General features: G+C 46.2%; 1 protein-coding gene across 1 annotated transcript in view; it reads right to left on the bottom strand.

Annotated features, from left to right (window-relative positions):
- The window catches only part of Col22a1 (collagen type XXII alpha 1 chain), a 210689-nt gene that overhangs the window by 132667 nt on the left and 62721 nt on the right, over positions 1-15301 (bottom strand). Inside the window, exons 16-21 of the mRNA XM_041672342.1 lie at positions 13601-13654; positions 12226-12270; positions 9001-9045; positions 8574-8603; positions 8283-8336; positions 3730-3783 (exon numbers count right to left, since the gene is read on the bottom strand). Coding sequence (XP_041528276.1) covers positions 3730-3783; positions 8283-8336; positions 8574-8603; positions 9001-9045; positions 12226-12270; positions 13601-13654 — 282 coding nt within the window. The remainder of the gene's footprint in view (positions 1-3729; positions 3784-8282; positions 8337-8573; positions 8604-9000; positions 9046-12225; positions 12271-13600; positions 13655-15301) is intronic.

The raw sequence follows: 15301 nt of genomic DNA, 5'->3' as shown, positions 1-15301 counted from the left end.
GTCTTCCTCATTGCCTCCATTGCTCTACAAAAGCCCTTCAGGATCCAACCGCTTACCCGGTCACCTCACTGCCCAGCCTATGAACCGGGCCAGGCTGGGACTTCCACAACCCATTGCCTCCATGTCTCCAGCTCTGGCCTCCATGTCTCCAGCTCTGGCCTGAGCAGCCATTTGAATCATTTGATTATCAGGGAGCTCCTGAATGATGCTCTCCTCTTCCCTGTAACTGACCCCAAATCCAAATGGATGTATTTAGAATGCAAGTCTGACTGTCCAGTGTGGTATCAAACATCACAGTGAGCAAATGCAGCCAGGCACAGAGGAGACAGACCATGCTGAATACTCGGGTAAATATTTGATGAAATTTCAAACAGGTTTTGGGGTTGGATAATGGTATTATGATTTGGTTTCTTTTAAAATCCTTTATCTTTGGGAGACAATATGCTGAAATATTCATATACAAATTATGGGACTAAGCATTGCTTCCAGCTAACCCAGTGATGGGCAGAGTTGAGTGTAGCTATAAATAAAACAGACTTTTTCAATGAATTCATAAATGTTGAAATAGATATTAGGGATATAGAGGTTCGCTTAGCTATTTTTTTTAACTTTTGCATATTTTTTTCCATAATTGACCACAGTGAAGGCAGCCAATTGCTCCACACTTCAGACACAATGAAGGCCACCATCCTCCAATGGCCTCCAAGGCTAAATGCTAATTGTTCTCACGTCCTCTTATTTAAATCCCCTGCTAGACCCTTGATGGCTACAATCATGCCTTGCCTAGATATGCCAAGCAGCCCCTGCCCCAGGCCTTACAGCTGCCAGCCTGAGCTGCCACCTCATTGCCTCCCAGACTGATCCAGTCTATCATTCTCTCTGGGGCCTTTCTGCATCCCCTGCTTAAATGCTAACTACTGTGTGTGCCTTCTTCTGCCTGCCAGAACATAAACAGCGGACACCCTCAGCGAACCACCAGTGTGGCCAGCCAATGAAGAAGAAACATTTGTTGAAAGGATGAAGTTATCCTAGAAAGAACAGGAGGAAGGCTAGGGCACGATAAGAACAAGACCAAAAAGGACAAGGATGAAAAAGAAAAAATATTAAAAAGAGAATGGATGGGGCAAAGTCCCCAGTAAAGTTTCAGCAGGGCTGGGACAAGAAGCCATGGCTATGGCTCTTTGGGGTTGTAATGGATGCACGCCCAAACTAGAGACTTGCAAATGACACTGCTGGATGTAATCTATGCACAGAAATTGTAGTAGTCTCCTCTGCAGGACACTTCCTTTGTCCCATGACCATCTTCAGCATCCCTTTAACTATAAAGCTGCCCCAAACAGCACCTGCTCCCACATCACTCCCTGAAGACTCAGAATCCTTGTCTAAACTGAACTTCCCCTCTCCTCTGAATATCTCAGCATCTTTATCCATCTCCCTGGAGACCTGACAAAGCATAGCCTTAGGTGACTTTGAGCGTCAGTCTGTAGAGCCCTATGTCTTTTTGGCAAATCCTGTGGCAGATAGCAGAACATCTGTGTATCATGCGAGCTCAAAATAAAATTTGTGGGCATATGGTGCACCGGAAGATTGAGCAAAAGTAAGACAAGCTTTGCAGAAGGGTATGTAGTCCTGGGTGGAAATCCCTGAGGGGCCATTGAGCAACTGTCTTCTTTAAGAACCTGGCCTTAATTCACAGACATTATTGCCAGGTCCAGCACACAGTTGGAGCTTGCTACATCCACATCGACATCCCACTCCACACACAGCTCTACCCTACCCTCTCCATCTTTCCTGCTCCCCTTGAGTCTCCCTATTCCGTTCCCTAAATCTCAAAATTGATATATCTGCTCAGTTCTCAATTTCCTCAAGCTGTGCTCAGTATGAAGGAAGCCAAGCCCGCGTTTCATCTGTGGTTGACGTGGCTCACAAGGCTGAGAGCTTCATGGCATGAGAACAGCTGATTTTAAAAGCACACACGGTAGGTCCAGGCAATCCCTGACAATAAAGGGTGGGCCTGATGGGCGAGCCCCTACAAGATACCATTTCTCCTCTCAGTGGGTAAATTAAGTAAGTGAATAAAAACTGCTCATTGTCATCTTTACAGAGAGAATTCCGTGGACCAGCTAATACTATATTGGGAAAGGTGGCACTTGGAGAAGTTCAATGCCATCAAAGCAAGGTGCTCATAAACACTAATGACATCACGTGTGACGATGTTGCCTTCTCATAAGACTGCGTGTGGACATGTTCAGAGAATAAAAGCCCAGCAGTGGGACAATTTGCTTCCCCTTCTGGGCGTTCTTCTCACAGCAACTCAGCCATTATGAGGCTTCACCGCTATAGCCAGAAAGCCACAGGTTTGCAAAGACCAGGCAGCACCCAAGAGTCACAGAGCCTTGAGGTCAAACCCATACACGTTTTTTTCAAAGCCTAGGATCCTCTACTACATGGGAGAGAGAGAGCAACATGGTAGCGACTTCATTTGACTGACTGGAAACTGAGATGGGCTACGGCTGAGTATGTGAATGTGAAGTCACTCTCTTGCCTCCCACCCTCGGAGCCTTGGAGACACCTTTCCACATGGCCCCCGACCTTTACAATGAGCTTCTCTCAGACTCCTGGAGGTTCACGATGGTTAAATTCAACAGAATTGTTTGAGGGTTCACCGGTGAGCAAGGACAGGTAGAGCTGATGAGCGACAAGAGTCACGCATGATTTCACAGTAGAAGATGTGGGATTTGTGGGCTCCACTCCCTGAGTCAATTCACAGCATGTATGCAAAACCATCCTCCAAAAGAGCTGTGTGATATTTGGGCCAAATGGGGCATCCAGTAGGTTAGGGGCTGCTCCATCAGACACTAGGACCTCTACCCACCCATGGGTCAGTGGCTCCGTGGCCTCTGGATAAGAAAATGCAGGGTAGAGGAGTTAGCTGTGCCAGGAGCTGCCTGTCTCTCTAGTGCATCTAATTACCCAGTGGAGAGCACCGTGAGGGACTAGAAAGTGAGCAGAAGCTTCAGGGGTACATTCCAGTGGTGGTGGATACGGATGGGAACCAGCATCACAGAGCTGAGCCTGAGTCCTGGTCCAGTTAGCCATAAGCCATACTGCAGAATATCCAACTTTTGTATGCTGCAACAGCCCTCCTACCAAAGCCTGTGACACTATGCCCGGTATCAAAATTTTACAAAAGAAGGCAGTTACTAAATTTAATTAAAGATAATTACATCAATTTGACTATCATGAGCTACAATATTCAATAATAATGCAGATATTCAAATTAAAGTTGTAACATGTTAGCGGATTACTATCTTTGTCTCTATTTTCTCTTAGGTTTTTCTCAAAATTGAACTCCCTCATCATCTCCTATGAGAAACTTCGGCCACTGTCAGCCTGGGTCAGCGGCTTTCTCTGAATACCGCCCCCTATTTGGCTTCTTTCTGGTGGGAATTCTGATTTCACAGGGCTAGTGTGTCCCCATGTAGCAGACCCACAACCAGTCACAGACTACCTGCCATGTCTCCAAGGCCCAGATCAAGGCAGAGAACAAAGTGGATTCTAAACCAGATGAATGAGCCGAGCCCAGTCTTTCAATTGTCAATATTCACTGCAAGTTCCTGGGGCAGAGGTTGGACTTGAGTCCTCTTTTGGATGTCAGACAATGGAGGCCACGCAGATGATGCCAGCGTGGGTGAGCAGGACATCAGAAAGTGAACATGGTTTACTTACTCGGAGACCTGGAGGCCCAGGGGGTCCCTCTCTGCCTTCTGGACCAATCGAACCCTTCAAGAGAAGAAAAAGAAAAAGGAGAGAGAATGTTAAGTGTGGGGTTCCACAGCATGGCATATGCTCTGCCTCTCACTCTCATTGGACAGGAACTTGTCATGGCATCCAAATGGGTAATAATATGGTCAGAGGGGAAGCAGCAGTTTATGATCTTAAATCTATCTAAAACATACAGATGGATATGGGCTTATAAGCAAGAAGACACAGGTGATGTCGCACACACTACAGAAGAGCACAGCAGGAAAGACATAGTTAACTCAGTAGTCTGCATAGAACACACAGAGAAGAAGCATCTGAAACCCAAATGTCTAACTCCTAAGTCTGTGCCCATTCTTTTCATCTTGTTTCCTCCATAGGAACCAGCTTGGGTTCTCTGAGTCTTGGGGAATAATAACCAAAGTATAAAAGTTAGGACAAACCATCTGGAGAGATGGCTCCACTGTTAAGAGCACTTGATGCTCTTCCAAAGGCCCTAGGTTCAGTTTCCAAAACCCACATGGGGGCTTGCAACCATCTATAGCACAAGTACAAATGGATCTGACTCCTTCTTCTGACAGCCACAGGCACCAGGCACACATGTGATGCACTTACGTAGCAGGCTAAACACTCATACACATAAAGTAAAAATAAATAAATAAATAGATAAAGTTGTCACAAATACAATTATCCAGGAAAGGTACATGTCAATTAGAGAAAGAATGCTGATGTCTATAAATGACGTGTGTCCTCTGGTATGGGAGGGTCAACAGACATTACCAAATCCTGGTCATGTCTTCTCTAAAATGGAGGTGATGTACCCATGTGCTGAGCATTCGAGAGGAGCACATGGAGAGCAGACCCTTGGGCTCAGTGCATCGTTTCAATTGTAAAGAACAAGTGGGAAAGCTTCATGGGCAGGTTAGATCCTCATCTCAAGGGCTGGCTCCATCACCATGCCTTGGTAATATTTGTCCAGAACCTTCGTTCATTATCTTAAAGAGTCGGCATCATATATGCACAGTCCCTATGGCAAATGTTGCAGAATTCCTTGGTAACCAATCAGATTCTATTTAGAGCCATGGTCTTTTCTTTCTATAACACTGTGTAAGTGGGAAAGTGAGTGTATGCATGGTATGGTAGGAGAAACGTGCTGAGCTCTGGGCACCCCAAGAGAGGAGACCCCCACAGAAGTTACTCTGCTTTAAGCATGGAAAAATGCCTGGCATTGAGCAGGCCCTTTAGTGGCTTAGCCATGCATTGGTACGATTGGCAGAGCCTGCTTCATCCTAGGGAAGGGAGCTAGCATTTGGATGCAGAGTATCATATGCTGTTTTCAATTATGGAACAGGATATATTTTCCTCTCCCTAAGGTTGATGAACACAGACTCAATTTTTTTTTTCTGTTCTCCACAGAATTCACTAAAGCCAGCTTCCCAGTTTTGTTCAATTCAATGAAGATTTAAGAAGCAGTTGCTCTGCGGATGGCTCTGCTGCCTGGGATTCAAAAGAAGGAAGAGATGCAGACTGATGCCCATCTTGGGCTTAGGAAATCTCCAAGGGCACTATTTTGTACATCAGTCCATTTAACCCCCACAGCACAGTTATGCAAGGGGTGATGGCAATGATAATTTTCAAATTAGAGATGAATCAATTGGGTATTAGAGTCATCAGATACTGTTAGCAAAGATGCAAGGCTACGTTTTTGAAAGAACGCAACAGGCTGTGTGGTTAAGGCCTTTGGCATCTAACTGTGAGTGCCTTCCATGGTCACCCTGCTTTTTATCCACTCCAGTCAAGTCTCACTCTAATGCTCTCTTGAGTGTCCACCAGCAGGAGCATCTCTCCGTAAGTATTCATCATGTGATAAACCTATGGATTTCAAATAGGAAAAGTATCGGTCCTGGCCTTAAGAAATTTAGTCCTAGTATAGCAATAAAATGACTCCCAATGGCATCTTTCTATAGCCATTGATTAGAGTATCGCTCAGCCTTCACCAGAGAAACTTCCTGAAATAGAAGGGAACTGACACAGAGATCCACAACTGGACAATACAGGGGGAGAGGGGGCAGGCTTTGGTGCACTCAGTCCTATTTGTCTTCATCAAGTCCCTTCTCCCAGGACTCTAAGGTCTATGCAGAAGAGGAGGCAGGAAGACTAAAAGAGCCAGAGGTGTGGATGACTCCAAGGAAAGATCATCTTCCAGACATAACAGGACTAATGCAACCCACAGACCTACGACAGCATGCAGAAGACCTGCACAGGTCAAACCAGATAAAATCCCAGCACTGACAAAGGAAGAGGATACAATACCACACCTCTAACCAAGAGTCCCAGGAGTCTATTTGCAATAGATACCCGTGGGAAAGCTAAAATCGGTTTCCTCCCAAGCTGAGTCCCTTGGTATATCAACAGTACTTCAAGGTAGGCCCCATGCTCAGGAGTAACTGGCAAACACAAGAGACTTCTTGGTTTGGGGGAGGGTGTGTGTACGTGTGTGCGTGTGTGTGTATGTGTGTGTGTGTGTATGTGTGTGTGTGTGTGTGTACAAGCATGTTCATGCACTTTTGAGTATGGTTTGGTATTATATCTTACTGATTTTGTTTATTTTTTAGTTGGCTTGTCTTTTTTCAATTCCATTAGAGAGGGTAGGGAAAATCTGGGAGAAGTTGGGGGAGGTGAAAGAACATGATGAGAATATATTGTACAAAAGCAAAGGAAATAAAAATGAATGAAGATAGTCAAATACACAAGTAAACAGACAAATGTGATTCTAAAAATACATTGCATGGAAAAAATAAGCAAAAACAATGCTTTAAAGAAGTGTAGTCCTAGAATCCTGTTTCCCTTTTAACAAAGCCTCCCCTGGGTGTTTCCAGAACCTTGGCTAACGTAAGCAATTCCACTATCAACACCTTCTCCTGCATGAAGCCCTGCTCTCCAATGACAGGCACGTACAGCATGAACAACATCTTCAGTAACCTCGGCTCTCCCGACAGCAGTCTGACCCTAGCGAAGGACCTTAGCAAAGCTCCAAGGCCTTCTCCATCGCACCCTTCACAATGAGAAGCACCAAGGCTAGGTAGATAGACACCCAGTTCAATTTTGTGTTTTGCCTCTTACTAGTTTTTTAAGTCAGTCAACCATCATCATGCCAATCCCTTCACTGATGAAGAGGAGCAACTTTTGTACAGAAATTCATCATTTTCCAAGAATGGATCTAGAATGCATATTCACATACACACAGAACCTAAGTCTCTCAAAGCTTACAACTATGCTAGATACACAGCGATGAGAAGATGAGCTTTGGAATGGTGGAACAGAAGATAGCTTTATTGATCCAAAAGTTCTGATAGTAAATTGTTCTAGCTATATTGATGTGGGAGGTGATATATGCTGTGAATGTTTTATTGCCATTGGTTAATTAAAAAAGCTGCTTTGAGTCAATGGCTTACAGAGTAAAACCATGCTGAAAGAGATATACAGAGAGAGTAGGCAGTGTCAGGGAGAAGCCATGCTGGAACCTTGCCAGTCAGTCACAGTCATGTGACAATACAGATTAGTAATAATTAACCAAGCGTATAAGAGCTAGCTACCAATACGCTTAAGCTATTGGCCAAACAGGACTGCAAATAATATAGTCTCTGTGTGATTATTTCAGGAGTCTGGGTGGCCAGGAAACAAACAAACAGCCTCCCCCAACACTACATTGTAATCAAACACTATCTAGGCTTGGTTTATGTTCCATCCCTTGTCACAGAGCCCTCATGATGAACAGGCTCTAAAGCTCAAAGTGAATCAATTTATAGATGCAGCTGCTTCATTTCCCTCAAAAAAATAAAACAATGTAAAGAAATCAGAATTATGTTGCCTGGAAATGAAACTTTAACACACACACACACACACACACACACGTGAGTGAGAGGGAGGGAGGGAGGGAGGGAGAGAGAGAAAGACAGAGAGAGACAGAGAGAGAGAGACAGAGAGAGCTAAATGCCCCCCATAGAGTTCACTGCATTTTTACTAATTAGCCTTAGAATCTGAACTTCCAACATAAATGATCACAGGGACCCTTCAGTGTTCTCCTCCCAAACGGTTATTTTCCACATCATTAGCTTCTTAACACAGGCAGAAATCAATGGCCGCCTGCACAGAGCCTCTGAGCGATCAAGGCTAATGGGAGAGGTGGGAAAGTAAATATGCATGAAGTGGTTCAACTGTCACTTCAGTGTCCCATCTGAGCAGAAACGGACACACAAGAGTCCTGATCACGGCCTGTCAGGGGACAAGGGACTCTGAGTGCAGGCTGCGTGATCTCTGCACTTGATTGTACATCAGCAACAATGCCCCCTGTCCACAGTTCAGTGTCCCATGGAGGATGATGGTAAAAGCCCACAGCTCCTATCCCGAGTGAGAACAGAACTTCTGAAATACTCCCTTGTTCAGCAACAGGAAAGAATATGCATCCCCAGACTTACAGGTGTTTAAATACACCCTGCCATGGGGGAGGAGTGACTTACCGGTGCTCCTGAAGGTCCAGGTGGGCCTTGGTGACCTCTTGGTCCAGGGGCTCCCTGAAAAGACAAGAAACTATGCATTAGTCACCACTCTCCTCTCTACCTGAACAGGATCACCACCATCCAAGGCATTTCAGTGACAAGGTCCCAAGCTCCCCAAGCTCCCAGAAGGCAACAAAGGCTTCTGACTCTCAGCTGGAAGTCAACTGGACACATCCCTGAAAGAATTCCTGGGCCCAACCCCATAGCTGTGGCTTTTCTTCTGCCAACATGGGGAAGACCTGTTTTCCATACCTGCTCTCCCTTCAGGCCCTCTCTGTGCACCTGAGAGACAGACAGGAGTTAGCAAAGGTGTCATCATGTTCTCAACAGTCACCAGACACTCTCAGTTCCATCCCAGCTATCCACTCTGTGTGTCACGATGCAGTGGCTTATGATTCTTCTCCAATCTGATTCAGTGTTTGATATCGAATGCCCTTTTTGATAAAGGTTTTAACAGCACACATTAAGCATACTTAACAGTGGATTTCATTATGGCCTTATTTAATGAACATACATAGTATTTCCTGATTTCACTCCTCCTTCAGCAACCACTAACTGCCTATCGATCCCTATCCAAGGTCTCTCAATCGGATGAGTTCTGCTTTATGCAGAGAGGTCAGTACTCTATGACCAATTCCATGAGCTCATGAGTGCATGGGTCCCACCTTCAGTCACTCACCACAGAGCCTGGCACGCCAGGGGGTCCTGCCGGCCCCACATCTCCCTGCAGAGGAGAGAAAGTAGATCAACAGTTATGTCCTCCACATTCTTCTGTTGCTTATTCCAAACACCAAGAGGATCTTCTCTGTGCTCCACCACACACATTACCATCATGTCTGGATGTCCCCCACCTCGAGTATTCTAGAAGCTCTGCATCCAATTCCCATCTCACTCTCAAGCTCAGATGCTACTGGAGGACACAGGCCTTTTCATTTCCTCTTTGTGCTCTTTCAGACCAGGGTCTCAGCAGCTGCTGTGTGAGGTATGTCACGTCTATCTACTGTTCCAGAAACAGCGCTGGACCCCCATTCTGGGGATACCTGATGCAGCAGGCTGTGCTGGAGGCAGAAACCACAGGATTTCCATCTTTGCAGTGACCCTTATGCCAAGTTCATGGTTTAGCACGGTCAGCACTTATCTAACGTCTACCAAAAGAGAGACCCTACGTGGGGACAACCCAGTCACACGTCTCTAGATTACTATTCTGAAAAGCTGAGACCTTGAATGATTGCTGCTAAGCTCCTGGGGGTTGGAGTAATTTGTTACATAGTTACTTGATACACTGGAGATAGTGTACAATTTTCAACATAACACAACATAGATGCTCTGAGACACCTAGCAGTGCAACATTGGAGGGTCATGTGGATGGATTTAAAAGTACATTTAATAAAGGAGGAAGGATTGTAGGAGCCAAAGGGGTCAGGGACACCCCAAGAACACAGACCACAGAATCAACTAACCAGGCAGGGCTCACAGGGGCTCACAGAGAGTTAAGCAACAATCAGGGAGCTTTATGGGTCTGAGCTAGGTTCTATGCATATGTGTGTGTAGCTTGCTGTTCTTGTGGATAGTAGGAGTTGTCTCTGACTTTTTTTTGCCTGTTTGGAGGACCCTTTTTCCTCCTACTGGGTTGACTTGTGTAATATTGATATAAGGATATGTGCCTAGTCTTATTGTAACTTGTTACGTCGAGTTTGGTGGATAATCCTGGAGGACCTGCCCTTTTCTGAAGGGAAAAAGAAGAGAAATGGGTCTGGAGGAGAAAGGAGGTTAGGGGAGGAGTGGAGGGAGGAGAAACTGTGGTCCAGATATAATTTAGGAGAGAATGAATGAATAGATAGACAGACAGACAGACAGATTTAAGAAAATCTGTTGTGGAATCTTGGAGAAGATACTATTTTTGGTCTACCATCTCTTATCTGTAAAGAGGGAATTCAGAAGATGGTCCCTCTGGTTCCAATGGTTTTCTCAACGATTGTGAAACAGCAAATGTCTAGAAGATCTTCTATTTTCACTCCCATAATGAGATGAGAGGCGCCAGACCACCTGAGCCTGGCTGACTTGTTAATTATCTCAATGAATGAACCAAGTAATGTGATGATCTGTGAGCCTGACCTTCCACCTTTGCATCTGCCATGAGAAGCAATACCTCAGCATTTCCCCAAGTAGGATAAGATAAACTAAATCTTCAAATACAAGAGAAATATGCAGAATATAGACAACACACACGCACACACACACATACACATGAAACAGGCTTGTGCAACAAGCGCCATTAGTTCTTATTGACTTGAGCTAGTAACTTATTTTAAGATTTTAAGTCTCTGCACGGGGAGTATGAAAATCCTAATACTGGAATAACATAGCAATGCAAATCTCAGTTGTAAAATCGCCCAGCAGGGGAGAAATGTTAACTTACCTAGAAATGATATTGAAGTTGAGCAAGAGAGAAACAGCACTCTCCAGCCCTGTCCAGCCATGTCCAGCCCTGTCCCTCAGTGCCTACTTCTATCAACTGACTCAATGACTGATTGGCCGGGCACACTGCACAGCCCATGTGCTTCTGCCCTGTACTTGAAGTGTCTGCAGGGAGTTTGTGCCGAGATGGCCACCATATGCCTCCTGCTAGAGTCACTCTGAACATCAGAGATGCAAGATTGTTCTGATCCCAGTGTCCATACACTGCATCCCACCCACCAGCAGCCTTTCCACACACCTCTGGGCCTGTCTAGCTTCTTCTAAGTTCCTCTAGGATTCAGTAAGAACAGCATCCATGATCCTCCCATAGGGGTCTACCTTACCATCCTTCCTGCTGTGACACCAAACCCACACCCACTCCCTACGCTTTTGTGTTCTAACTGGAATGCTCAGCAAGGCACCCATCTTCATTACCAATTCTCATCCTGGAAAGAACCCGACTTGCAGCCCTTTGGGTTGAGATGCAAAATCCTAAGCACCATATTTCTTAAGTAAGCCTTGCGGAAGTGCTCTAAACAGAAGACAAGGATGCAGGGATATGGCTGCTAGCGTAATTATTAGAAGCATTTCCAGAGATGACACAAAACATTTGCAAGATTGTTAGGAAGAAATGAAAGAAGATTAGGAAGTACAAAAGAGTTTTTAAAATTATTTTTTATGTATTCATAGCATCCCTTAAAACATTTTAAGACCAAAAGATTTTAAAATATATCCAGATATTATGTAATGGTTTTACTTGGAGTTTATTTTTTTAATTTATTTTTTAAAAACTATCTTTTCTCATTTTACATGCCAACTCCATTTCCCACTCCCTCCCTCCTCCTGTTCTCTCCATCTCCCACCCATCACCCATCCTACAACCCATCCACTCCTCAGAGCAGGTGAGCCTTCCCTTGGGGAGTCAACAAAGTCTAGCGCATTGCTTTGAGGCAGGACCAAGGCCTCCCACCTATATCTAGGCTGAGCAACTTGTCCCTCTAGAGAGAAGAGATTCCAAAAGGCCAGAACAAGCAGTAGGGATGAATCCTGAACTCACTGCCAGTTGGAGTTTATTTTTGATGGGTACTTATTTTAAATACACACACACACACACACACACACACACACACACTTTTTGGCTTTTTGAGACAGGGTTTCTATGTGTAGCCCTATCTGTCTATCTGTCCTGGAACTTACACTGTAGACTAGGCTGGCCTTGAGTTTGCAAAGATCCACCTGCCTCTGCCTCCCAAGGTCTGGGATTAAAGACTTGGGCCACCACAGCTGGGCCACCGACAGGGCGGGTATTTATTCTTAATGCAGAAAAACAATTCAAATGCAACAGGCAGAACTGATTGGGAGTTCCCGACACCCAGTGAGCCTCCCCTGTGCTGCACTCTCTTCCCAGAGCTCACTGTGCCCCTGCCCCAGGTGCTGGCTTCCTTACCTTCTCTCCCTGGGGTCCTACCACACCAGGAGGTCCAGGTCTTCCCTGGTGAAAAGAAAGCAGAGATGGATTATGACAGGTCCCAGGACACACAGAAATGAGTGGAGAAGGGGATTTCTGGAAAGTGCATCTTGAACAGAGGCCTGGTTATCCTTAGGAGGCCAGGCTTCCCAACTCTAGGCTTCCCAGCTTCCTCCCCGGCTAGGAAGCTCTTCCTTTGGAAATCTGAACCCTGTATACCAATGCTGCCATCTTTGGAATCATGCTGGTAATTGCAACTGGACACCACAGTCTGAGAAAACAGCACAAGGCCACCTTTTGCCTAAAGACAAGGATGCCAGAGAGAGAACTTCACAAAAGGCAAAAGCACAAACCACCCAGATCTGCCTGGCACCAGAAGGCAGAGGGCAGAGTTTGATGGAGCCCTTTGGAAATGCTTAGAGGTCTTGGGCATGGGTGTCTCAAAATTAGAAAAGGGCAAGAGTCAGCCTAGACTTGGGCCAGGATTAGGAAACTGACATGAGAACCTAAGGCCCAGAGAGGTGGCCTAGGAGATGCCAAAGGCATAGGACTACTGCTTTTCGGGGCCTTGTGGTGTAGGGCATCCTACTGAGAGAAGCCAGCAGGAAAGAGTGAGCATGCTTCCAAGGGACGGGAGGAGAGAACAGGGCCTGCCCTTCATGCGCCTGTGTTGCTCCTTGGGAAGTGAAATGAAAGGACTTGAAGGAGAGCTGGACAAGCCATGGGCACCCACCAGGAGTGGACTGCAAGGACAATTTATTGTAATCCATGGGAATAAGGCCATCTATGCCCAGCACCGTTCTCAGTGGAAGTCCGACTAAGTCAGCAGTCTCCAGTTCCCAGTTTATCCTTCCAGAGCCTAAACTATAGATGCATTTTCTCATGAACAATTGCTCTGTCTATGGAGGCACAGTCCAGATTACTTCATGGATTTCACAGTTCCATCTCCTTCATCCATACCATTACATCCTATTGTACACATTCCCATCTCCAGCTGCATCCACGCATCCTGGCACACGCAACTCTTCTTGCTGAGCATTTGGGCTGCTTCTAATTGTTTCTTCTAGAGATGCGGTGAAGGCAATACTCCTGTATACTGACCCCTGTGAGCATGCACATCACCTATGGGCTTCACACCATGGCAATATATCCTATTACCCAAAGTATAATGGATGCAAACCAGTGTGTTTGCTGGAATCCCTGTAGTGTTAACACTTGCAGAATCAACACAGGTGAGGTCTGAACCTTGCACTACTGTTGCCCCCGCTGAGCAGGAAAGAAGCCGAGGTTAGTGCCAAGGTGCACTCATTCCTGTCACAAAGAACATTGCCCACCAACCCCAGCACCCACCTACCTGTGCTCCTGGCTCTCCAGGCTTCCCAGGGAATCCATCCAGGCCTCGCTCGCCCTGGCAAAGAAGGAAAATGCAGAAACAAAGAATGAATAGTCACATGGAAAGAGCTGGCTGGACACCCTGTGGTCACTGTCACAGAAGGCAAGGGGCACCTAGGCCCTGAGTGTCAAGCATGCCCAATCCCACTCTCCACTTGACTCCCCCACATACAGGAGAGCTAAGCGCATCAGCACACAGAACATCTCCAGAATAGAAGTTACTGGGTCAAAGAGCAGAGCGGAAAAACTTGAGAACCTGTAATTCTATCTCTGTTTCCCTTGTGACCCAGGGGTACCACGGTCTCCTCATCACACAGATCTTTATGTGAGTAAAACGTAGGTATGTGTGTCATAACACAGTTGGTAAAATGGCAGGCACAGTGTGTGTGTTGTCCACTTTGTCCAGCAAATATGAGCATCCATCAGGCTCCCTGCCCTTGGAATGGACCTAAGAACTGACCACTAGCTAACAGCATGCCAGCATCCACCCATTTATCTAATCCCCAACCCATCTGCCCACATTAGGCATGATGTAAATGAACAATGAACCATCCCCATGTGCAGTGAAGGAAACCCAGCCTCACCACAGGAGGCCTAGGCTGAGCGAATTCTAAGAGTCTCAGTGTCTGTGGTTCATCATCCCTCTTCTCTAGACAGGGCTAGGCCTGTGTCCAAAGCCATGGGGATGCGATCACGTGGTGGAACCATGAAAAATAGCAGGAACTCCTGATTTCCAATGCCGAATGCTCTCCCTGCGAAATGTCACCTGGCACTTGGGCTCTGGACTGATGACCAGGAACAAATCTACAAGTTCTGCCTCAAAGCAGAAGGCTCCGCCTATGCCTTGGCCCTCCATTTCTTGTGTCTTCACACCTGAAGCCCTAATTGAATAAAGTCCAGAGCCCAGAGATCTCCCAGATGTAGCTCAAACAGGGACAGAGCAAAGATGAAGCAGACCTGGCTGGACATCTGGACCATGTCAGCTCAATAGTCTGCACCATGTCTTAATAACAGATGCGCCAGGCAGCAAGTAGGAACGCAGACAGATGAGCATTCATCAGAGAGGAGCAGGAGCGCATCAGATCCCAGATGAGGAGAGCAGGGAGGGGGCTGACAGAAGTGAAAGAAGACAGCCAGGCAATGGGGCAGAGAGCAAGTCAAAGACAAGCAAGAAGTGGGGGAGAACAGAGGTGGCAAGAAAGGGACAATGGCAAGAGAGCTTGGGGTGGGGAGAGTCACAGAGAGAAAGAGGAAGGTGGGACTGAAGAGACAGAGACACACAGAACACACACAGGTAGATACGACATAGGGTGAGAGAAATGCAGGAAAAGAGACAAGGACAGGGGAGAGAGAAACAACGTGGAGAGGCACAAGAACAGAACAGAGACTGAGACAGAAAGTCAGGCTAGATACAGGAAAGGTACAGAGGGAGGGAGGGAGGGAGGGAGGGAGGGAGGGAGGGAGGGAGGGAGGGAGGGAATCAAGTTCTAAAAGTAACCTAACCTATAGATCCTTGAGGGCAAACTCCGAGAGTTCTTCAGCAGCTGACGCCTGAGATCTCAAGATTCTAGGTAGCTTTCCCATAAATGTTGACCCAATGAACCAAGGGATGCACTTCTGTATGTCTGATGTACCAGGGATGCCCACAGAGGAGAAACACTTG

This window comes from Microtus oregoni, unplaced genomic scaffold (assembly GCF_018167655.1).
Source record: "Microtus oregoni isolate MIOR12 unplaced genomic scaffold, Mior012 000022F_ref0000154, whole genome shotgun sequence".
Lineage (NCBI taxonomy): Eukaryota > Metazoa > Chordata > Mammalia > Rodentia > Cricetidae > Microtus > Microtus oregoni.
This window is presented reverse-complemented; position numbering and strand designations above follow the sequence as displayed.